Below are 21,971 nucleotides of genomic sequence, written 5' to 3' on the forward strand. Positions count from 1 at the left end.
ATATTATATAATATTCTACCCTTATTACCTATATTAGATATTTACTAACTCTAGATTAATTTATCCTAGCACTCGAGCTACGCAGCGCTATCGAGCTTTATTAATCCTATTAGTAAAAACCAAAAAATAATCCAATCTACTATAACTTAACGAAGGATTTCCTTAACGCTATAGACTAGGCTAAACTAAAGCGCTTCTATAACTTCCTAAAGCTATTTTATATCCTTACGAAGACTATAAAGGGCAACGCTAATAAACTAGGCGTAGAGGGCAGGCATAATATAATATAAGAGACCCTTAAGATAATAGACTACCTATTTATTAAATTTAAATAGGCCGCAGAGGAAACTTAGTTTAAGGAGCCCTCCTATTTTAAATTAAGAATCGACTATAGATAGGCAAAGCTTAAAGATTATTATATTAAATCAGACTATATACCTATCTACTAAGTAGCGCTAGCCCTTTACCTATCATATAGGTATAATTACTTTAAGTAGCACTAGAAAACTATGATAGATAGACCGCAATAGTACAATGATATATAGTCCGCTATAGGTAGCCTATTCGGCGAATACGCCTAATAGGCTAAAGTTAAAGCTTAAGCTTAAGTAGGGCTTTTAGAAGGCAAAGTTAATAAGATTAAAGCTAACATTAATAACTATAGTTTATTTAGGAAAAGATTAATCTACTCCTTAAATATGTAGCGAAAGAAAGTTAAGATAATTAGCGAGCTTAATATATTTCAGATATAGCTAATTTACGCCTATAATCTCGATATTATAGACCCTCTTAAATAGTAGAATTAATATTAATTAGAATATCTAGTTTTATATTAAATAGCGCTAGATCTATTCTCGATTCCTAGTATAAGTTCTAAATACGAAAGGGTATTTAGCTAGACTAAGAAAATAATCACGGATAAGCATAACCGGCTAGTACCTAAGGTAATCGAGGCCGATTAGCTTTAAAAATAATAGCTAATAAGAGGGCTAATAGTCTAAGTTTATTAGTAGTACCTCTATAGAATAGCAGAAAGGGTTTTATTATATCTAGTAACTATTCAGGGAATTATTTTAATTGCACCGGTTAAACCTCGGTATAGGACTATTAGACCGACCTAGACCGACTAGTAGCGCACCTAGACAGACCAAGACCGACCGACCGGGAGCCTTGACTAACCCAAACCGATAGACCGAAGGGGCCGGTCTAGGTCGGTCGGTTTGTTAGCCACACTGCTGCTGACAACCTGAGGGAAAGTCTCCCTTCGACCCCACACCACCAGGATAAGCAATTCACGTATTGCTCAGTAAAAACTCAGCCCATTTGAGATATTATTCAAACTACTATGAGATATACTGAGTACCACTATCGAAGTCGCCAAGCCACCTTGGCCACAGGTCTCGCTATACACTGTCTTGTTCTGGCATACTCCAAGTCCCATTTGCAAACCAGGTACCTGCTTTTGTGTAATCCAACGCTACCCTGTCTCGCATATAAGCAAAACGAAAATATTCTGGAAGTTCAAAGTCTGTCGCTCGTGCCCACGAGAAGTTGTAGGCGGAGGTGGTCTCGGGGAAGAAGCGGCGGTATCTCTCGACGTCGTTTACGAGTACACTAATGCCATTAAACAGGGGCGTTGGTGGTCCCTCCCAGGAGAATGAAATGTTGAATCCTGTCGCGGTTGATGCAATGACTGGCGTGTCTATTGTAGGGACGAAAGAATTAAAGGCACCGTCCTGACGCAGATCGGCAGGTGTCTGCAGAACAGAGTCAAACCCCCATCGGGCGATCCCGTTGACGAAAAGGCCTAACAGTATGCCTTGATACAACAGTGAAGATCGAGTCTGGACGCTCGTACCTGGGAGTAGCAGGAGGGCCAAGATGTAGTGGTGGATACGAAGGTCGACTTCGGGTACGACGACAAAGAAGACGATTCCAAGAATGAAGAGCCCATACAGAGCGAGATACGGCAACATGCGTCTCTCCAACCAAAAGACGTATACTTGTTGGCAGACGATTGCTACAAGGATGCAAATGATGACGGCGAGTGCTACCTTGGCTCCAGGTTGTTGCTCCAAATCATGTGCCGTGAGTCGATTAATGGGAATCCAATCCAGTGTGTAGTTGGAAAGGGCTCCAAGCCAGAAACCGCCCAGCCAGAACAGGACCTTCTCAAATTGTGCTTCCAAGCCAGATAACGCTCTTGAAACACAAGCCTTGTAAATGATGGCGGCGCAGAATAGTGCTGGAAGCAATCTTCCAGCGAGGGAGGAGATGTGATCTGGAAGGACAGAAATATTGAAATGGGAGGCTGTTGGGGGATCGGATGCTAGACCGACATGAGTAAAAATGGCGATGAAGACGATAAAAAAATGCAAGGCCGGCGATGTTGTGAATAATGAAAAGATGGTAGTGAAGAAGAGTGAGATGTAGAGCAAGAGTTGGCGCGGGTCCTCGCTGCAAGCAATGTCTGACTCGGTTGAAAAGGTGAACGAGGATGGAAAGTTGGAGTCGAAAGGGATCGATTCGATACCGTTTCTTTCCACACCCGGGAAATTCTTTTGCTCGCCAGCTCTACTGAGTCTCCCGCAGCCTCCCTTGCCGTCAGTAACGACCCCAGCATGAATAGCGGAACCACAGATGAAGGAGTCGGCGCGGTAGGCTTTGTCACCTATAACTAATGGTCGGTAGTTGACGTCCAGTCCACCAACAGCACGCGGATTCAGCACCTGGACTCCGGCGCAGTTTGCTGGGCAGCGAAAGGAAAAGGATGTGTTGACGAATGGACGGCAGTCTAGCCCATCAAGTCCACACTGGTTCTTGCGCCTCCAAAGGGAATCGACGCAGTCCAAGTTGACTACATAGTCATTCTGGGCATCCTTAATCGCGCGATTTCCAGCATATAAGGGAATGGAATATGCAATTATCCAGAGGAGTAAGAACGCGATCAACAGAACGATCTTGAGTGTAAGAGTCGCGAAACAGCGATCAACAATGCTGATAGGGTATCGTTGAACAGATGGAAAAAATGGCTTGATGCTTTGAATCCGAGGAGGATCCGGTCCTGCGATTCTTTGAAGGAGCTTAACACGGCGCCGTGGTGTAGGATGCTGAGTCTCGGCGTTTTCCTCCAAGTCGAATTGCTCAGTAGGTAGCAGGCGCTGGGCCTCCTCGTCTCCCACAGCCTCATGCAGGTGGTCTTCTCGAGAACCTCTCGGCTCTCGATGAGCGTTATCGCTCATTGCCAAGAAACTGAGACAGGCCGTGTTCCGATAAATGGGCTCTTCGGGACGCGCGGGATGAGAGAGAAAGAAGCCAGCAGCGCACAAAACATGTACCGGATGGAAAAGTTGCAAAAGAATGAATGAATTCTCTCACAGCCTGATTATCAACTTGGTCAAGTCGACGTGTTTGCTGGCTTAGGGGGCTGAAACTTGAGATGGCGATGCTCCATCTTTGGACTTGAGTCGAGGCCTCTAATTGGCCATCGGATTGACCGGATCAGCCATTGACAGAAGACTATCCAATGATAGAGCCCGCCGAGACCAGGGGTTATTCCCGCCGTCAGCGCTGCCCAGGTCAGCTGTCTTTGGTGGTGGCTGCCACGAAGAAGGAAGACAATAGACATTAACCGGTGATATAATCCCTGGTAAGTTCTATAATTATTAGAACAAGACCTTGAAACAGGCCAAAGCTATTCTTTTTGGATTTTCTTTTTAAAAAAGGTTCTCAATTAGTAGACCTTGATAAGCAGAGGTTTTGAAGCTAGTATCTTTGGTGCTTCTTGACCCGTCCGTGTGGCTGGCTGTGTGTTACTCGAGGTGCCACAGAGAGAAGGGTCTACACTCTACATGCGAGTGGCGTTTTCGCAGGAAAGCAGCTAGGCTTTATCAATTCTTTCTCTTTGACTTCTATGACTTTTGCCTTGAGATCTCTGTCCACTTTGAGATGAGACGAGGCGAGACATGATCAGGAGAGTGGCCTTGCTCGACTGCTAGCAAGCCCTATCGAGGACATTGCTGAGGAGACGCAACGGCCAAACAAATCTAACTACTACATAACCGATCTACCAAAGACTTGTTGCATCTTTACATATAGAAACTTTCATCCCGTTGACGGTCACGCGGCTAGACTGAGCGACTGTGGCTTGTACTGAGCCGCCCCATGGCCAGATCAGCCGAGGCAAGTAGAAGTGAACCCAAACCAGAATCGCCAATAGTTTAGCATTAATGTCTTTGAATAATAGGCTTTAGAATCTTTAATCTCCTATTCTCTAAGCTCTTTGGCTAAGTCACATGGCCGGATCGTGAGTTCCTAAAGCCAATCTTGGGGCTCCGTATTCGCCAGGCTTGGGGTGCATATCCTTTTCATCCTGGCTTCAGTAAACATCATATCCCTCAATATCTGCAGCCTCTACCTCGGTAGGGGAACACTACCCCGACCTGTCATCGATATCTTAGTCATCTCTGTTATGCTCTAGGTACTTCTCGTAATTGCTAGCCTGACAGGCGTTGTGTTCAGAGTTATCCGCGACCAGCTTGCATCTACCATGAAAGCACCTCTCGGCTTGTTTCCTGTTGGCTTTACTCTCGTTAGGATATAAATAGAGCGTTGAATATGACTGGAGACATGCGAAGCTGGACGTTGCTGGCAGATTCAAAGCGAGGTGACTTCAGCGAGAGGTTAGTGGCTGGCAGAATGGCATTACAGTAACCGAATGGAACAGGGTTTGCATCTTCTTTACCTCCGTATCCATTGATAGCCTCGTGTACAAGGCGAGTTCCATCAATGGTTACCTCGCCATCACCGTTATCCTGGCGCACATGGTTCTGGTGCTTGGCCATTCCATTTATCTTGTCTACACACGCTGATCCTCGGACACATGGGACTCTGCCACATAGATGTTGATCCTCGCACACAACTCACGGCCTAGATCGCACGCCCTGAAGAGTATGTCAGCAGGTGTTCGGAGCCTGCGGACGTTCGAGAAGCTAGCGGTTAGGCGAGTAACCAAGCCTAGGGATAAAGCTGCGGAAGTCTCTTTCCAATCTGACGGCCGTGTGGAGCTTCTATTTCATAAAGATGAAGAACTACCAACATCAAGAGATCGGCAGGTATGTAATCCCGGTGTTGCAACACAAAGGACAGAGAGTGTCTCAGGATGCTGACAGTCGATCCAGGCAATTGAGAGATCCGGCAGCATTCTGGAGGACAAGATCAAATCTTACCTACTCATAATTGCAAAATTGATATTTTTGAAGAATAAATTTGTCATTACCTCGGCAAATGTCTGGTGATGGTGACGCCTTGGCATGTTTGTCGACCCCTCGCTTAGGCTCTCCCATACGAAGCCGAATCTCTTTCGCCAAGGGACGAAAATTGATCAGATGACTCCAAGTGACGCACGGAGAAACCATTGGGCCGCCGCAGTTCTGATTCGCGAAAAAGGGGTGGCACATTACGTACATCCCTACGTGCCTCGTTGGGCTGACTTGGTGGAGATGCTCAGGAGGCGACCGGGGGCCTGTTATGCCTACCGATCAGCCTCGATCAACATCCCAGACACGTACCGCATATAGTTAAACAAGTTAACGCCATTGCTCTCCTTTTCTTCATCTATCAACTTCCATCTCTTAGCACTTGACCAATCCCGCATCATGATGGCTGCCGACCCTCAAGCGCAATCCAACTTCATTACTCGGCTGCCGTACGATATTCGAGCAGCCATTTACAAAGAGCTCTGGCCATCCTGGACTCCCCGCCAGCATGTCGTCTGGCACCTCGACCCAGCCGCCGATGAGACGAAATCACATCTTCACCGGGAGCCCTGTATTTCCCGGTTCCAGCCACATGATGAGCTGCAAGACGAGATTGAGGCCCTGAGGCAAGAGAAGCAGGTCCCCTTGGGGGAACCCCTCAATGACCCCGCTTATCGCCAACGACTTGAGAGCTGCTGGATGAACCACTGGAAGTGCGGCGAGCGGCTTGACAAGGAGCTTGGGAAAGAAATGAACTTTTTCCACAACACATCGATAGGGGGATGCTGGTGCGACGACAAGCCCAAACGGGATCGAGACACCTACTTGCCAATGCTTCTATCCTGCAAGTTCATGTGAGTATTACCTATAAACTACCATTGTGTCTATTGCTAAGATTCGTAGCTCCGAGGATTGCCTTAGGTTTCTGTATTCGACAACCACATTCGTCTTTACAGACATGCTAGCGCTGCAATCCTTTGTCGGCCATTGTCAGCCGCCACACGCATCAACGCCCTACAAGCACCTCAACCCCGTAATCCCCGAGGCCTTTCGCAAGTACGCTCTCAACTTTGAGGTGTCTCTGTTTCTTGATTTCCAGCTGCATCTCATGTGCTCGGTCCTGGACGAGGATTGGACTGATTACAATGAGATGTTCAAATTCTTGCAAGGGGAGGATGCGCTTGAACCTGTGCACAGCGCAGATCCTCATAATCCCTATGATTTTCACTGGCTTCACCTGGATAGCTTCGAGAATCTTCGGAGCGTCAAGATCTGGGTCGCAGGTCGCAGGGAGGGCGGCATGTTCTCGGCAGTGCGACTTGGTCTCCCCATCAACAAGGTTGGAGTGGACTCTCTAACCAAGTCCCTTTCAACTGTCCAAAAGTCGAATTTGATCATCCTGAGTACCCATCTAGACGACGAAATAGAGCCAGAAGATGGATATGTTCAAGGGACTGGGGATAATGCAGGTGCTCAAATCTGGAGGAGAGGTGCTGGCGACCGGTTCCATCCTGGGCCTCGTTTGACCGTGGCTCTCTCTGATGGCCCGATAGAGACATCGGAAACAAGGTATGTCGATTTTCTCCCAAGTTCAATATTCAAGTTGTGCTAATGGTGTTCTAAAAGAGTCCTTCACCTTGACTAGTGACAAGGTTATTTCACTTTAATAGTGGCATGCAAGTTCGTGTCTTGACGCAACTGGAGTTGCAATCGGTTTTTGTTGGTTACTTAATAGGTCATCAATGAATCAGCACTGCGCTGTTTGCACATTCTGAGGGATGGGGACGAAGAGGGTTGAGGCCTAGCATACCGTGAATGGTGTTACGTGAATGTCTTGATACACCTGGAGGTATCAAGAGTTGAAAACAAAGTACTAAGTCTACCAAAATTAAAACCTGTTTTCCTTGCAAAACATGCAGATATTTCTGAACAGACTTGTTGGGTTGAATACTTTGTCCCCTTGCTCTAGCTCGATCTACCACTTGAAACACGGCTCTCGAGTATCTATGCCCTCTTTACCAACCTCGGCTGCAAGCGTGTGCTCGTTTATGGGGCTGAACTGAGACGCATGAATGCACGAGATCCGCTGTGCTATACCTTATCATCCAACTGAGCCAGATGCAAGGAACCTAAGTCCGAGCGGGCATGAAGCGATTCTTCATCACAAATGCCTTGCATTCCGCCTTGAGCGGGTCAGATGTTTCAGAACAGCGCCACTAAATGCACTCGAAAGGGATGGAAAACGTGGCCGCCGTCTAGCTACGTTGACGTCAAGACTAGAGAGTTAACCCCGCACAAAAGATCGCCAGAGAGGGCTGAAAATAGCAGCGATGTGCCTTGATTTACCTGTAAATAAATCCTTGCTTCAAGGAGGATCCATACTTTGGGGGGCGGGGGGTCAGGCATGTGCCCAGTTGACCAAGTTTCATGCTCCTTGAGGTGTCCATACGCACGGTTGAAGAAACAAAAAGTTCGCGTGCAAAGGCAGTAGTTGATCCCGCTTGAAAAGACAGAAAGGGAATAAAGATGATTATGAAGTAGTAAGGTATTACATAAAAGAATCCCTAAATATCAATGTTGAAAATGTGTTTATTTGCTGTAGTATTTTCATATTCAATGTTACTGTCACGTTTTTCTACATCGGTATGTATACTGACGTCGATGCTATACGAGCTGGTCTATCTAGACGAATTGTGCTTGAGAGCTGCAGGGTGTTTCCATGTATCCCTCTCAAGAGATCGAGTATTTAATCAGGCCGATCTCCCACCAACAGACCTAGACAACTCAAACCCTTCTCCAACTGCTTCAACATTATAGCCCGCTCACAGAAGCAAGCAACCTCCGAATTTCCTCAGAATGGTCCGCTTTGCCACTTCAGCCCTGGTAGTCCTGGCATCGGCCACGCTCATCGCAGGTTTCCCGTTTTGGGCGAGAGACGACGACGACTCGCCGCCGCAGGTGAAAGCGACCGCAAATCCCGCAGACGTCATCAAGCAAATTATCGAAGGCATGAAGGACTTTGGTGGAGATGGCGACTAGGAGAGAGCCACGAATAATCTTGGTGGTCAGGGTACAGGATTACAACATCACGATGAGGAAGCGCCGAGGCAACAAACATTTCGCAAGTCTCCCCGAGGAGAAGGAGGCTCTGGCTACCTATGAGACTAGGGTCCGATAGAAGTTGGACCTGAGGTTTCAGGTTTTGGTTGTCAAGCCGAGGGCATCGAGTTGGGGCTCTCTCACGCCGAGCCGTTGCGACTTACACTATCATGTACGCCGTCTGACAATACTTCCGATATTCGGTACATTTTTCTTTCAGCCTAGACTTCCTTTTGACATCTTTTGTTCCTTCTATAGACAAGTGGACAACCATGAGAACATCACCATCCGGGATAAACCATCAGTGAAGCAAGAGACCTTGTTCTATTTGGTTTCGTTTTCTTCTCCACTTCGCAGGTTTCATGGCAGGTCCGGCAACTCATCCAAGTCTAAGGCCTATAGTCGCGCATCATGCTTCCATCCTGGCATGTCCGCAAGATCCTTGGCAGGGGCTGCACGTCGAGACTTGAGCGCGTCGCCTCCGGGCCTCCACTTCCAAGCCTCGGCAAGCTGTTGAGATAGAGTGCCCTCCAATAGCTCGACGACATGCTTGCCAATGTTAGGTAGCAGTTTGAAGGAGTGACTACGCCTAAAGTTAGAACAGTAATTGCCTATGCTGCGTAAACGTACCCGCTGTCTCCTGTCGCCAGGATCAGGTTCTTCCACCTAGGATGCTCGCAGATGAGAAGGTTGGCGTCGGCCGTGTCGGTGCACCAGCACATGGCTCGGTCTATTATCTTCCTGTCTCGGAAATCTGGCAAAAATCGAGCCATGGCCTTTCGAATGGTGGCCTCGGAGGCATCTGGATACGTGTCGGTGGGATGGCTGGCGTGCGACCGGGGAACTGAGATGAACTTGGGATGGGCGGCGCCAAAGGGCTGATGCTTCTTGAAGTGTGTGAATCCTGGGAACTCGTCACAGACCTTGATGATGCCGTCTCTGCGGGAAGATGTTAGCATGTGCACTTGGCTTTGATGGTGCATCTTACTCGTTGGGTTCGAAGAAGAATCCATAGTCACCATCGTACACTACGGGAATGTTCTTGTATCGAGCTGCCTCCTCGGGGGTCAACCGGATATGGGCCAAGACCCAGGCCTATGTCATACCCAGTTAGCTCTCCTTTTGGTGAAAGGGCAAGGCAATGGCTGTTTCTATACTGACCTTGGACACGCATTGGCCCTCCAGATCTACCAGCGCCGGTGTCCATGCACCGGCAGCGAGAATGACCTTGTCAGCGAGATACTGGGTGCCATCAACTGTCTCAACACCAATACATGTTGATCCGTCGGCGGCCAAGAGAGGTTGTTTAAAGGTACCAGCCCTGCGACTTTTTAAATACGAGAAACACACTCGCGAGGTCAGAGAAACCTACCCTCCGAACCCAAATTGCACACCCTGGCTTCTGAGAAAGCTGCCGATGGAGTTGATGGCCTTGGCGGCTGCCAGCCACCCACCGTTAGTGGTAAACAAGCCTTTCCATCCCTATACCAATGTCTTAGCAACTGTTACTTGGAATTGTTTGAGTATCTTACCTTGACGTGGTCCTTTGTGAACCATGGCATTTTGGCCAAGACTTCGTCCTCACTTTCAAGCCAGCTGCTTGCCTTGTCTAGACCAACACCTGCGTCGATTATAGTCTTGAGTTCTTCTTTAAGTTCCGCGATACCTTCTTTGGATGACGAGCAGTCAACCTGGACTCATTAATACGCATTCAGCTTGAGATTTGCTTCATTGAAAACGAACCAGGCCGACATTGTGAAAGTAGGGCTTGAACAATGGATCGTTCCTCCACATGTCCAACGCCTCAAGCGACAGCTGCAAATCAGCCTTGTTCCGTAGTCGAACGCTCATGATCTTGTTCAAGTCGCATCCAGCCGACTGTGCCGAAGGAATTGGGTAAACATCGAGAACGGTGATGTTGGACGGCGTGTATCCGGAGCGTATCAGGTGCAGAGCCGTGGAGGAGCCCATTGTGCCGCCTCCACCAACAATGACCACCTTGGTCGAGTCTCGTGATAGCGTCATGGCGTGGAATCTTGAGGAAACGTCTGGGCACGAAGCTAAAGACAACTCGGGATCGAGGATGGTAGGGGCTTGTCGAGTAATTAAGGCGATAACAGTGCCCCACAGGGGAAGCTCCAAGCGATGTTATCAAGGCGAATTCAATGATTCTGCTCCATCTGGATGACTAGGTCGGCTGACAAACTCGGGACTTGTGGAGAGAAAGTCGCCAAACCCCATGGGGATAAGGATCGAAAGCTTGTTATTCTTCAAGCCTATTGGCTCGGAAAGACGTGATGGTTTATCTTACAGGTGATTCCCCGCTGGCTCTCGCTTGGACCTTCATGCTCTGACTCGCTCGCTCCACTAGAGATAACACTCCTAGCCACTCGCCTGGACCTTCCACTAGCGAGAGGGGTTATCTCGACAGGGTTGCCGTGACTGTGATGCCATGTGTATAAAGAGACATCTCATGCAACCTCACTTCGATGACTTTAACCTACAGCTGGACATATTCGACATTCTTGCAATAGCCGTTTATCCATAATGGCCGACTCAAAGACTGCAGTCTCTGGTCTTCCTGACCATGGAATGGCCACCACTGAAGAGATTTCCATGCCCCGATGGAAACGAGTATGGCGACACAGTCTGACGCAGATGATCCTGCTGAGCATCCAGGCCTTCTGCGGTCCAGCCATGGCAGATGCGATTGCAGGTAAATATCATTGCTTACTTTTCGAATGCCACCCGCTAATGCGAATATTATAGGCCTTGGTGGTGGTGGTCTTGCGACTCCTCGAGTGTCCAATATCGCCACAGCCCTTACATATGCCATGCTTGCTACAAGTACGTATTTACGCATATGAAACGTTCGATTGGCTAACAACTTAGCTTGCTTCTTCGGAGGTCCCATTGTTAACAAGCTGGGCGTCAAGTGGGCTCTGGTCATCGGTTCCATGTCCTTCCCCATTCTAGGATCCTCCTACTACTGCAACAGCAAGTTTGGTAACCAATGGGTGAGTCGGCTTCGATGCATCCTGGAGATTGCATGCGCTGACAAGGATTAATCATTCAGTATCTCATTCTTGGCGGCGCCATCGACGGTATTGGCACCGGCTGTTGGTACGTTGCTGAAGCCGGTGCAATCATGACCCTTGCACCCTCTAGTGCGCGTGGCAAGTATCTCGCTCTGTGGATTGTGTCTCGAAATCTCGGACAGCTTGTTGGTGGTGCGATCAAGTGAGTATCTTCAGAGCTGATGCATATGTGATTGGCTAACAATCTTCTTCAAGCTTGTCAAAGAACTACCAGAAGGGTGTCAGCGGTGGAGTTACTCCTGACACGTACATTGCTTTCCTCATTATTGAGTGCCTCGCGTAAGTAGAACTCCATCATTTGTGTTCTGATCTGCTAATCAGGCTCCAGTCTGCCATTCGCCTTCATGATTACGCCTTTCGAACGCGTCATTCGATCCGATGGCACACACATCGTCACCGAGGAGGCTCTTTCTACCAAGCAGGAGATCAAGCGAATTTCAAAGACCATGACCTCAAGACTTATCATGCTGTCCGCACTCTGGGCACTCTGGTCTTTCTTCTACAGGTACTATAACTCGCGGTACCTCCCCCATGACAGAATTGGAAACTGACCAAGGGATAGCGGCTCTTGGTCCACGTACCTGGGAATCCACTTCACCGTCCGCGCTCGCGCACTCTCATCACTCATCTCGCCGTTTCTGTGCATGTAAGTCTATGGCCATACTTGCTCTTGGCTGGCTCCTACTAATACCTCTCTAGTGTCGGCTGCTTCGGCCTTGGTTTCATCCTCGACTCCAAGCATCTTTCACAGCGCCGCCGCGCCCAAGTCGGTCTCTATATCGTCGTGACCCTCAACGTCGGTGTCTACATTTGGTCCATCATTATGCAGACCAAGTTCAAGCGCAATGACCCGGGTGCTATCGACTGGGACGATGGCCTATACCCTTCTTCCTTCCTGCCGTACTTTTTCGTGCAAACCACCGGCCCGTTGTCGCAGTCATATATGTATTGGCTCATCTCTTCGTTCGCGATGAATGCTCAAGGTAGGTTCATCGTTCCTGATACTGATTGGGAATGCTAACGGTCATTCTAGAAAACGTCCGCAACGGAGCTGCGTTTAGGTGTCTTGAGGCCATTGGTCAGGCTATTGCCTACGGTATGAACACTCAGACGACGAGTGACCCTCTCGTTGGCTTGTAAGTTCTGTGTATGCACCTCATACAAGGCATATCTGCTAACAATTTCCTTAGTTGTGTTACATTTGCTCTGCTTGGTGCTGCTCTTCTCCCAATGATCATGTTGGTCAACACAACACCAGACAGAATCCCCGCCGATGAAATTGCCGAGCAACAGTTGAACGCAATGGCAGACAAGACTGGAGATATTGAGACAGTTCACCCGGTTATCGAGAGGAAGAGTTGAAGGGCCTAGACATCCAAAGTACTAGCTTAGCTTTTTAGCCCATATTCCTAGGTAGCTTGTAATCTAGCATTCTTCATTAAACATGACTTGAAGACTTGAAAGTGACTGAATAAGTTCAAGATCCCAAATGACCGCTGTCCACACTGTTCCAGGATGTGTTGCATTGATACCATTGACTATGGAGTATGGGGCTTTTCGAATCCCGCTAGGGCATTTGTCAACACCAACGTTCCAGTCCTCTATCTCCATAGACCGCTTAGCAGTTGGCTTGGCAGACACGCTGGGCGGTGTTGAAGCACGAGGACTGGCCGGTTCCAGGCTGGCAAGAGCGTCGCCTGCCAGCAACGCACGCGGCGTAGTTGGCGTAGCCAAGGCAGCCACCGCGAGCCTCAAGGTTCTGGCTGTCGGCGTTTTCGGGAGCGGGCATGGAGGCGGTGACAGTGGTGAAGGCCATGATGGCAACAAAGAGCTTCTAGACGATGTGTAAGCAGCTGGGGGGTTTTGGAAGTCGGTGTTGATACATACGGCGGGGGAGTACATGGTGAAGGTTGGAGGATTAGAATTGACTCTTAAGTAACTGAAGATGTCTGTTTGGATGATGATTGACCTGGGAAGGCCTTGACGAGCTACTTATACTTGGAGAAATACCAACATAACTCGATGTCAAGCTACATACTACGCTCAATGGCCCAACAAACCGCTCCGTGGGGGGAAGGCCTCAGCCGCGAGAACCACGGCTGGTCGGCACCTGGAGAATTCGCCCTAATGCGAGGATCCCGCTCTCGTGCCGCTGGACAAGGGTGAAGTAGTGGGCTGAGGGTTGAAGCTAGGCTCTAAATGGGGGTGTAGTTTGCTGATTAGCTGATTGATTAGATAAAATGGTGTCACTTGGTTGCCCACCCGCCACGCAGGGGAACAACCAAGCTTCTTACTAGGGCTGACCTGAGCCTCGGCGTGTCCGGGGGGTTTTCGCTTCATCCCGCTCAGATGCCCCCACAAGCGGTTCCTTGCAATGCGGGCTCGTAGTGTTTACCTTGTTGGTGCGCCGTACGGGGAGGATCTTTTGTCTCCTGGTCTTGTTCGAGTTGGGATGCAGTAACACGTTGGTCCCGATGGATGAGCGAAATCGGGAGACTCGCATGATGTGCCCATTCCGAGTTCCGAGCCACATGAACAAGATCAGATTCTCTCAGAAATGCCCATAGACACGTGGGGGTTTATGTTCTTGCTTCTCTGAGAGCAATATTTCAGACGGGAATATTAGCAAATTAGACCAGATGACTTGGAGCTTGGATTATGTTGGTTTTATGTGAAGATCGTTTAGCGTGTAGTCGTTATGGTGCTATACCAATGTGTATCAAACCTGCCCCTAGAGGAAAGGGCTTCCAAAGAACAACTAACTTTCTGACTAAAGAACTTCAAAAGATCGTTTCGTTACCTGGTTGGGTTCTTGTAGATGTCATATGAGTAACAATAGCCACTGGAAAGGAACCTTTCAATGGATCGTCTCCGGCCCTGAGTCCAGACCACACCATCTTTCATCTTCATTGGTGGAAACCGGGCCTGCAAGGCGCAGGGTGATCGGGCTTAACTGCGGAGAAGGATACAATAGTGGCCCGACAGGAGACGCAATGTGACACTGGAGCAAGCAAAATAGGTAAGCAAAACGACTTTCGGGGCCCGAAGGGACCGTTCCGCGAGAAGATTTGCAGGCAAACATGCAGGCTGGGACGGAGCCTGTACTACATAAGAACTGGGAATAGAAAGCATAGGTCTCCATTTAGTTAGCATATCGAATTGTCTGAAAGTTTGAATGATCAAATCTATAACGCTGCCTGTTCTAAGAGGTAAAAGTAACGATGATGATGAATCAGCATCCGGTCAAGGAGAGCAATCAATTTTTGGTTGCCCTCAGGGGTCACAATCACCCAATAAAGCACCTTCCACCTGCAAAACCAAAACCCGTGAGTTATGGAGGGTGAAAAACTCAGGTTCAAATAGAATTTGCGGAGAGGTGATTTCATGATTTACGGTGGGTGACTCAGCTACTCAGGTCTGAAAGATGAGCCCATGATAACGGCTCGTGGTCCCTTGACATGACTTTTGAGTTTGAACACGTTTCCCAGCAAAACAATCACATGGCCAGGGGGACTGAGAAGCTTATCCGAGAGATCGAGATACTCAAGTCTACAACATAATCAACTTCAGAGTCACGAGACGGGTTCCCATTGGGGAAGATGTACGGGCGGCTTTGATGGATCCAGGAAGCGAGGACAAAAACGTATTCTTTATGACTCGGTACCGGTACCAGTACCAGCACTTCATTTCTTGATGAATTATACAGATTCGCCCTCCCTGGGCTGTGCCGAAAGCATTTATATTGATGGCCTTAAATGAAGACTGCGCAGGTCCCCCCATCTGTTAAAGATCACCCTGTCCTCTTCTGCTTAAGGTACCTTGGAGTGCTATGAGATTCACCGCAACCTCCAAGTCTATTTATCGTGCTGGGTCTGTGGCTAGACGCTCTTTTGAAGAATGGGGGTAGGTTCCTTGTCTAGGTTGTTGTTTGTCGGCCGTTTGCACTGGACCCAAAAGACCCAAGCATTGCCGCTAACAATAAACTCTCTTGCTGATGAGGAAATCCACCATGCCTGAACCGCCTGGCGGCTCAGAAGTGGGCACTCTCCCTGGGACCCACGAGAATGATAACATTTCGGCTGCCTTAGGGGCCCCGTGCAACCCTGTTAAACCAGCAAAACCTCAACAACCTATCCTGCCACTGCCTCCCCAGCCCACTGTGGCTCATCGCACTGCCTCAAGCGGCGCATGCAGACTTGGGGCTGGTGAAACGACTGGCAGGCTGAAAACACGTGACATCAAACATCAGGCTGGCCAAACGGCCAATCGTTGATTCATTGTGAATTGTGATACAACTTTCAACCTCGTTCCCTTCATTGTTACCCAGCCGCATCGCTAGCATTTAGTGAGCCTCGTCTCCTCTCAACATGGCGATCCTCCCCGATATCCCCGGCCTCTTCGCCTCCGTGATAGTGGCGGGGCAGCCAGCGACCGAATACGAGCCACCCGACGACAGCGAAATACCCACCGACACAGACCAAAGCCTCGCCCGACTACCGGCATGTCATCGCTACATTGAATCCAAGACGGGCGCAGCTTTCAAGATCAGGGTCGACGTCACCTCTGCCTTTGCCTTCCCCGGAAGCAACGACATCCTGCTCAATCGTGTCTTCATTGACGGATCCAAGGAAACCGGTGCGAGAGTTCGAAAAGACAATGTGCCTACAACATGCCATGTCTCGCAAACGACCAGGTTCGACACGGCCCTCAACCGAGAAGTCTACAAAAAGTTCATCTTTGCTCCAGTCACGACAAGTCCGTCACCTAGGTACAGAGCACAATGGTGAATGGCTTGACTAACACGATTCTCAGCCGAGGACATGGAAAGCGACAAGGTTGCAAGAGATGCCAAACGGGTGCAAGAACTGGGCACCATCAAAGTCGTCATTGCAGTCGGCAGGTTGGGGGGTTATCGGGAGTTGAAACCAAGCTCTCGCCGAGCATCCAGTGATGTTCGGAATCCGGGATCGAGCTCCCAGCAGGCCATCGATCACACTCAGTCACTTGAAGTTGCAGAGAAGGCCATGAAGGGCAAAGAACTAAGCCATGGTGCGAGGTAGGAATCCTATGCCCGTTTTGACATCTCTATTCTAATGGAATATAGCTTTGTTACCGTGCCTGGACGTGCCTATGAGCCTAAACTCAGGAAGGCCATCATCAAGAACCGATCCGAGATTGCCGTCTTTTATTTCCATTACCGGTCTCGCGGTGCGTTGCTCTCCCGCCTTGGCCATGTCTCAAGCTCACTAACTCTGCCGTAGATGCTCTTGACCATGAAATGGTAGTACCGCGATCACCACCATCGGCTGCACCTATCAAGATAATCCAAGACCTCACCAATTCCGACGAAGAGGGTGGCAAGGCAAGCATCGGCCCTACTGAGACTGTCATTTTGGCATGTATATAACGCTTGGTTTCTTGTTGCTGACTGTTGATTAGATCAAGCCAGAAGCCCCAGCCCGAGTCAAACGCGAGCGTGAGAACGAGACAATGTCAAAGATACCACTGAAGATGGTGAAGCTCTCCAACGGGAGGGAGGCGATCGACTTGACAGACGATTAGTTGGGTGTTTTATTGTGAATTCAACGGCCGAGAAGGTCACGGATTGTATTATAAACAGGAGACAACGGCGTTTGTCGCTGTGGGAACCATTTTATTTTCTGACGATGGACGGACATGCTTTGAGTTCAAGGAAGTGAGCCGAGTTGTGATACCCCAACCAGAGGGCGAGCTCTCGCGCGTTTGACTACCGGTTCATTGATTTCCCCCCCCCCAGAAAAATGCTACTGGTGCTTTTAGGCGAGATAATGAGACAGAATCATTGAGCGCTGAACTGCCCTTGTGGTGATGGTGAGACACAGGCACAAACACAGATCACCCAATTCCATCCATCGTTGTGTTACATGGATCCTTTCAGCCAGCACCCCCGGGATTCTATGGACTTCGTGAAGTACTTTCTCACAACATGTACTGCTGGAGCATCTTCTGAGTAGCTGAACATCTTCTGTGTTCTTCTTCAACGGCCTAAAAGTCACTCTTCCTAAGCGAGAGAGTGAACTGAATATGCCTCTTGTGGTCATGCTCTTTTTTCATTCCAACTTCTTACAGTCTCGTCGACCTTCTAGCTCGTACCGATCCCAAACTTGTGTTTCAAACAACTCTACTCATGGCTTCGTCATAACTATCCATTGTGCCTCGGTTATGGGATCGAAGATCAGCCTCCGCAGAGCCAAGTGACTGAGAATAGTCTTGTGCTTGAACCCCTTCGATCCGACCTCATCTTCCGTAAATGGACTTTTCTCCACGATGAGCGTCAGGGACCCGGCCACTTTTGACCACACTCGAATCACTTGGGGTGCCAACTCAAAATCCTGTCCAGCGCTCCGCCAAGTTATCGTGGCTCGACGATCCTTCTGTGCGTAGCGGAACAAATATCCATAGCCCTGACCGGAGTTCCACAGCTCGATGACTCGCCGCCGAGGAAGTTTGTTGGCTGCCCTGCCGGCAGCAGTGAGCAATGCCGTTACCGATTGCTGGCTTGTGGATGGTCGCAATGAATCTGCCCGAAGAGTAAGACACTCTAACTTGGATCTCGTGTGCTTTGCTTCCAGGATCAATTGCTTGAAAAATGCCTTGGCGTTGAGCTCAAGGGGAGGGCAGAAATTGGTGAAGCGATGACATGATTTTGCCATCAGCTGTAATAGTGGCCCGACAATTTCATGAGTAGCCTGATAGCGATGGGCCAAGATTTGCATCTGTATCAGTGAAAAGCTCCGAACACCAACAGGGAGGTTGGGCATCAAGTGCGACTGGAGACCTAGAATCTCATATTAGCTAAACCTCACTCATTTTCTTCTATTAGGTAGGTTTCTCTTACCAGTCAGAAAGGCGTCATCGTCTTCCTTTGTCCGCCCTTCCCATCTTTCAAGGGCCACGAAACTTTCGCGAAAGAGTTTCGCCAATGCTTTGCCCGTAATTCCTCTGAAGAGGCTTCGACGGAGGATAAGTCCCTTCACTATCGGAACTCTTGCCAGACTCCGCGTTTGGTTGCTGAACCTCTTTTCCCTTTCAACTAGCCACGGCTGAAGCTCAAGCGGCGTTCCATGAAGCCGCTGTGCCATTCCGCGTCGGACCACAGCCGAGCGTCGTATGACCTCGGAACTCATTATGTCTGCCCTTTTCTTCTTATAATATTCCAAATAGCTTGGGCATTTTTCCAAGTCCTCCTCGAATCGGAACGGATATTCGTTCCGGATATCGAGACAAAGAGGGTGGAATATCTCATCGCTGGGTGAGTAAGCGGTAATCTCCAACGTGAGCCCTCCACGAAGGCCATTCCAAGAGGATAACGCATTAAGATAAATTACCATGGCCCGCGTAAAAGCCTGGTTGTTCCTATTACTCAGATTATTATATCTCGCGCAGGCCTTAGGAATAGACTAGCACCTACCACTTGATATTATCCGCACTCTCCGGCTTATCGAATAAGCATTCAGTGTATTGAGCAAGTCTGATATAAAACCGTAAACGATCAATGTAGCTCAATCGGATAGAATTCTCCCCTGAAACTGCTTTTGAGAATTCGGGGAGATCTGAAGATGTGAGAGCTATGCGACGAAATGTTGTCTTTCGAAGAACCTTCTCCACTCGCGAGACACGACAGCCAAGCTCGAAGCTTTGGGGAACCCACGGTCGACGGTGGTTTCTCCATGTTCATTTTTGGGCAAAATACATTGCAAGACCAATAGACGGATCTCCGGAAACAACGAGTACCAGGGAAATCCGGCAGCGGAGGCATTGCTAGTTGTGGAGGTATCCATGGCGGTTGATGTTGAGGTTTGTTGAGATTTGTAGCCACATATTTCATATTTCGCTCTCTATGAAGAGGAAGGACAGTAGTTATTTATCAGACAGAATTTTCTTTTAGCTTTTCATCTTCATTGAAGGTGCATGAGGGAGAGTGTAAAGCAAAACTTTCCTCTCTTGCAAGAACTTTCAAGTCACGAGGCAACAAAAAGAAAAGACGCAGACCAACAGTACATGAATCAGATGTGATCAAAAGTAAGAATCAAGCTTCAGTACTGGTATTTTATTGACCAACCTTTTCCGCAAGACGTGTTCCCACACTTACTCGTTAACTTCCTCCGTTTCCTATGCTTCACACGATGGATGATGTATGAGAGAATGAATGGACTCGAGAAGTACAAATGTGCATTAGGTTACAAAAAAATCATTGCACTCATCCTTAATTAACCGAGCATTATTAAAAGGCCGGAAAAGTGTCATCTGCCCTGGCCACCATCACCAACGTCTCCAGGGCTCTGGCATCAACAATATGCCACTCTCACAAGAGAGGAATGACCCAAAACCTACGTACGACCTTTTCCCTGGTGTATAAAAGCATTAGAAAGCATGCTGGTGTATTAAGAACTGTGCTCTTTGACTTGATGCCCTCTTTCAACTCTGCTATGATTGACAGTCCCAGCTTGCTAAAACCCTGCAAGCGATTCTAGAAGAATTGTGGTTTACCTTATATCCTGTTAGTTTTATCATCAGAATGTTACTAAATGAAATTCCTCCAAGATCTAAAAAAAATTGCTCAAGATAGGGCATGAATAAGAATCTACGAGGGATTGATATCCCCCATGGTCGTTCGCTTGTTTTTGTCTTGATAGTGGTCAATGACTTGCTCAGAGTGCGAGTTAGCAAACCAGATTTTAAATAAATATGAAAGAAATCCTTGATCATAAGTAACGCTGAGCAAATATTGACCCTGCCTTTTCATACATATTGAAGCTTCGCTACCTGTTTTACCGACACACCCACAAGGCTTTGCCTTGCAAAGCCAACACAGCTAACAATGTGATTCCATTAAATCGTAATACCGTTCATTCTCCAAAGTACACTTTATAACATCCGAGTAATTTAATACTGCGCCTCTGATCCTGCACCTGAGGTCGACTGAGACGGAGGCGGCCGAAGTGGCGTATGCTGCGTGCCAGGCATGCGACAGGGGGAAGACATCTGACCCAACCGGTATGCTAGGGCTCCACCAGCCCAGTTGAGAGAGCTTTGCTGTCCTTTCATGTGAGGAATGTAGCTTTGCTGATTGCCTGCGTTGGGGTTCGCACGGCGCAGTGGCCGTGGACGCATGAGCTTGGTGCGCGGTGAGATGGGGACCACGCTGCAAGGGTATCCAGACTTGTTGGTTCGGGTGACGCTATCACGTCTGTTGGGGAATGGGTCTTGGGGAAGACCACGGGCGAACTCTGGCAACGGAGAGTGGGAGCCTTGCCTGGATGCTTGGCTGGGGGTGGAACCAGCTCGCCTCCTGGAGCTCTGTCGAGTAGCTGGTCGTGGGCTCGAGTTAGATCTCATTCTGTTTGATCTTGTTGACTGGCCGCTCTTGACAGAAGCCTTGTCTTCGTGAAGTGGAGTAGGCGGAGTACCGCGTGCATCTGTTGACGGGGCTGGTGAGGGTGTTTTGGGGGTGGGAGGCTTGCACTGCTCAACGGGAGATAGGCTAGTGTCGCCTGTAGTCTTGATCATTCGCTGGCGATAGTTGGCAATGTGCTCTGCCTGGTGTCTTCTCTGGTCTGCAAGCTGCTTGGACATATCCTCATCGTCGGCCGTGTCGTAATCGATCTCTTCCTGATCGTCATCCTCATGAATTTGCTGCTCGGCCTCATTCCAAGCTTCTCGTACATGAGATTCGCGGACCCGAATCTCAAGATAGTTCTCAAACTGTGCGGGTGTAATGATCTTGTCGCGGCGAGGCAGGGAGATTTGTTGCTTGTCGAGTTCTAGATCAAGGTCGATGTCTTCGGGCTCAGGGGTGTCAATGTTCTCCTTGTCATGGATACGGGAGAGCTCTGACAGGGAAGCGAATCCATCAGATCTTGGGAGAGGCCGGCCCGGTTTTGAGGAATCAGGAAGCACGATGACGGGGCTGTTCAAGAGAGGCCACTCGGGGTCTTGATCAAGGGGCGGCACAGCACCAATCTCAAATGGTGCCTCGGGACTGTGGAAGAGTTGTGTAGGCTGCTCTTGCGTACTCCACCGAGCTGAAGAGTATGGTGTTAGTAACATGTCTGCTACCACGAGAAGAGGGTAGTGCATTTACCCATCAAGGGTTGAGGGGACACATGGTTGTCGCTCTGTGGAGGGACGAGATGAGTCCTCTTGTCAGCTGGCGCTCGCGGGAAACCATCGGGACCTCTCTGCCCGTTTTCCAGCTTGGATGGAGGTGCTGTAGTGAAATCAAAAGTATTCGTACTAATGCTTCGTCCCCAGAAACCTCCATGGCGCTTGTAACGAGGGGGACTCATCATGCTGGGGCTGTCAGGGACGACAACGTTGCTTTGATTCTCACTTAAGAAACGACTCACAGACGATGACGATGGGGAACAAACCTGGCTAAATGTGAGAATGAATATGTTGACTGACTAAATACCATTGATAAGTGACGTAGTGAGTAGCATGGGAATAATCTCGTCCCTCCTAAAAGGGGCTCTCC

General features: G+C 48.9%; 8 protein-coding genes across 8 annotated transcripts; 4 read left to right on the top strand and 4 right to left on the bottom strand.

Annotated features, from left to right (window-relative positions):
• Window positions 1-1,403: 1,403 nt before the first annotated feature.
• Window positions 1,404-3,242, bottom strand: NECHADRAFT_45398 (uncharacterized protein; the record flags this gene model as incomplete). Its single annotated transcript, XM_003049364.1, has 1 exon — window positions 1,404-3,242. The coding sequence occupies one exon, from the start codon at window positions 3,240-3,242 to the stop codon at window positions 1,404-1,406; it is 1,839 nt and encodes a 612-aa protein (XP_003049410.1).
• A 2,418-nt stretch (window positions 3,243-5,660) lies between these two features.
• Window positions 5,661-7,004, top strand: NECHADRAFT_82735 (uncharacterized protein; the record flags this gene model as incomplete). Its single annotated transcript, XM_003049105.1, has 3 exons — window positions 5,661-6,112; window positions 6,162-6,827; window positions 6,929-7,004. 3 exons carry the CDS (start codon window positions 5,661-5,663, stop codon window positions 7,002-7,004), a joined length of 1,194 nt encoding a protein of 397 aa, XP_003049151.1.
• A 780-nt stretch (window positions 7,005-7,784) lies between these two features.
• Window positions 7,785-8,297, top strand: NECHADRAFT_82736 (uncharacterized protein; the record flags this gene model as incomplete). Its single annotated transcript, XM_003049106.1, has 4 exons — window positions 7,785-7,798; window positions 7,861-7,901; window positions 7,945-8,000; window positions 8,076-8,297. The coding sequence occupies 4 exons, from the start codon at window positions 7,785-7,787 to the stop codon at window positions 8,295-8,297; spliced, it is 333 nt and encodes a 110-aa protein (XP_003049152.1).
• Window positions 8,298-8,753: 456 nt separating this feature from the next.
• On the bottom strand, window positions 8,754-10,399 carry NECHADRAFT_104908 (uncharacterized protein; the record flags this gene model as incomplete). The annotated part of the gene is made up of 7 exons (XM_003049365.1): window positions 10,101-10,399; window positions 9,890-10,048; window positions 9,730-9,839; window positions 9,519-9,678; window positions 9,346-9,452; window positions 8,988-9,296; window positions 8,754-8,946 (listed from the first exon to the last, which is right to left on the bottom strand). The coding sequence occupies exons 1-7, from the start codon at window positions 10,380-10,382 to the stop codon at window positions 8,754-8,756; spliced, it is 1,320 nt and encodes a 439-aa protein (XP_003049411.1). The 5' UTR covers window positions 10,383-10,399.
• A 574-nt stretch (window positions 10,400-10,973) lies between these two features.
• Window positions 10,974-12,817, top strand: NECHADRAFT_45164 (uncharacterized protein; the record flags this gene model as incomplete). Its single annotated transcript, XM_003049107.1, has 10 exons — window positions 10,974-11,073; window positions 11,127-11,204; window positions 11,250-11,374; window positions 11,434-11,597; window positions 11,651-11,734; window positions 11,784-11,960; window positions 12,018-12,101; window positions 12,155-12,438; window positions 12,489-12,591; window positions 12,646-12,817. 10 exons carry the CDS (start codon window positions 10,974-10,976, stop codon window positions 12,815-12,817), a joined length of 1,371 nt encoding a protein of 456 aa, XP_003049153.1.
• Window positions 12,818-15,822: 3,005 nt separating this feature from the next.
• NECHADRAFT_82739 (uncharacterized protein) lies at window positions 15,823-17,017 on the top strand (the record flags this gene model as incomplete). Its single annotated transcript, XM_003049108.1, has 5 exons — window positions 15,823-16,210; window positions 16,268-16,511; window positions 16,560-16,663; window positions 16,717-16,841; window positions 16,895-17,017. The coding sequence occupies 5 exons, from the start codon at window positions 15,823-15,825 to the stop codon at window positions 17,015-17,017; spliced, it is 984 nt and encodes a 327-aa protein (XP_003049154.1).
• Window positions 17,018-17,619: 602 nt separating this feature from the next.
• Window positions 17,620-19,275, bottom strand: NECHADRAFT_82740 (uncharacterized protein; the record flags this gene model as incomplete). Its single annotated transcript, XM_003049366.1, has 4 exons — window positions 17,620-18,272; window positions 18,333-18,850; window positions 18,906-19,047; window positions 19,146-19,275. The coding sequence occupies 4 exons, from the start codon at window positions 19,273-19,275 to the stop codon at window positions 17,620-17,622; spliced, it is 1,443 nt and encodes a 480-aa protein (XP_003049412.1).
• Window positions 19,276-20,380: 1,105 nt separating this feature from the next.
• On the bottom strand, window positions 20,381-21,786 carry NECHADRAFT_82741 (uncharacterized protein; the record flags this gene model as incomplete). The annotated part of the gene is made up of 2 exons (XM_003049367.1): window positions 20,381-21,519; window positions 21,579-21,786. The coding sequence occupies 2 exons, from the start codon at window positions 21,784-21,786 to the stop codon at window positions 20,381-20,383; spliced, it is 1,347 nt and encodes a 448-aa protein (XP_003049413.1).
• Window positions 21,787-21,971: the final 185 nt, after the last annotated feature.

The sequence above is a fragment of the Fusarium vanettenii genome (assembly GCF_000151355.1).
Source record: "Fusarium vanettenii 77-13-4 chromosome 7 genomic scaffold NECHAsca_9_chr7_10_0, whole genome shotgun sequence".
In the NCBI taxonomy this organism is placed as follows: domain Eukaryota; kingdom Fungi; phylum Ascomycota; class Sordariomycetes; order Hypocreales; family Nectriaceae; genus Fusarium; species Fusarium vanettenii.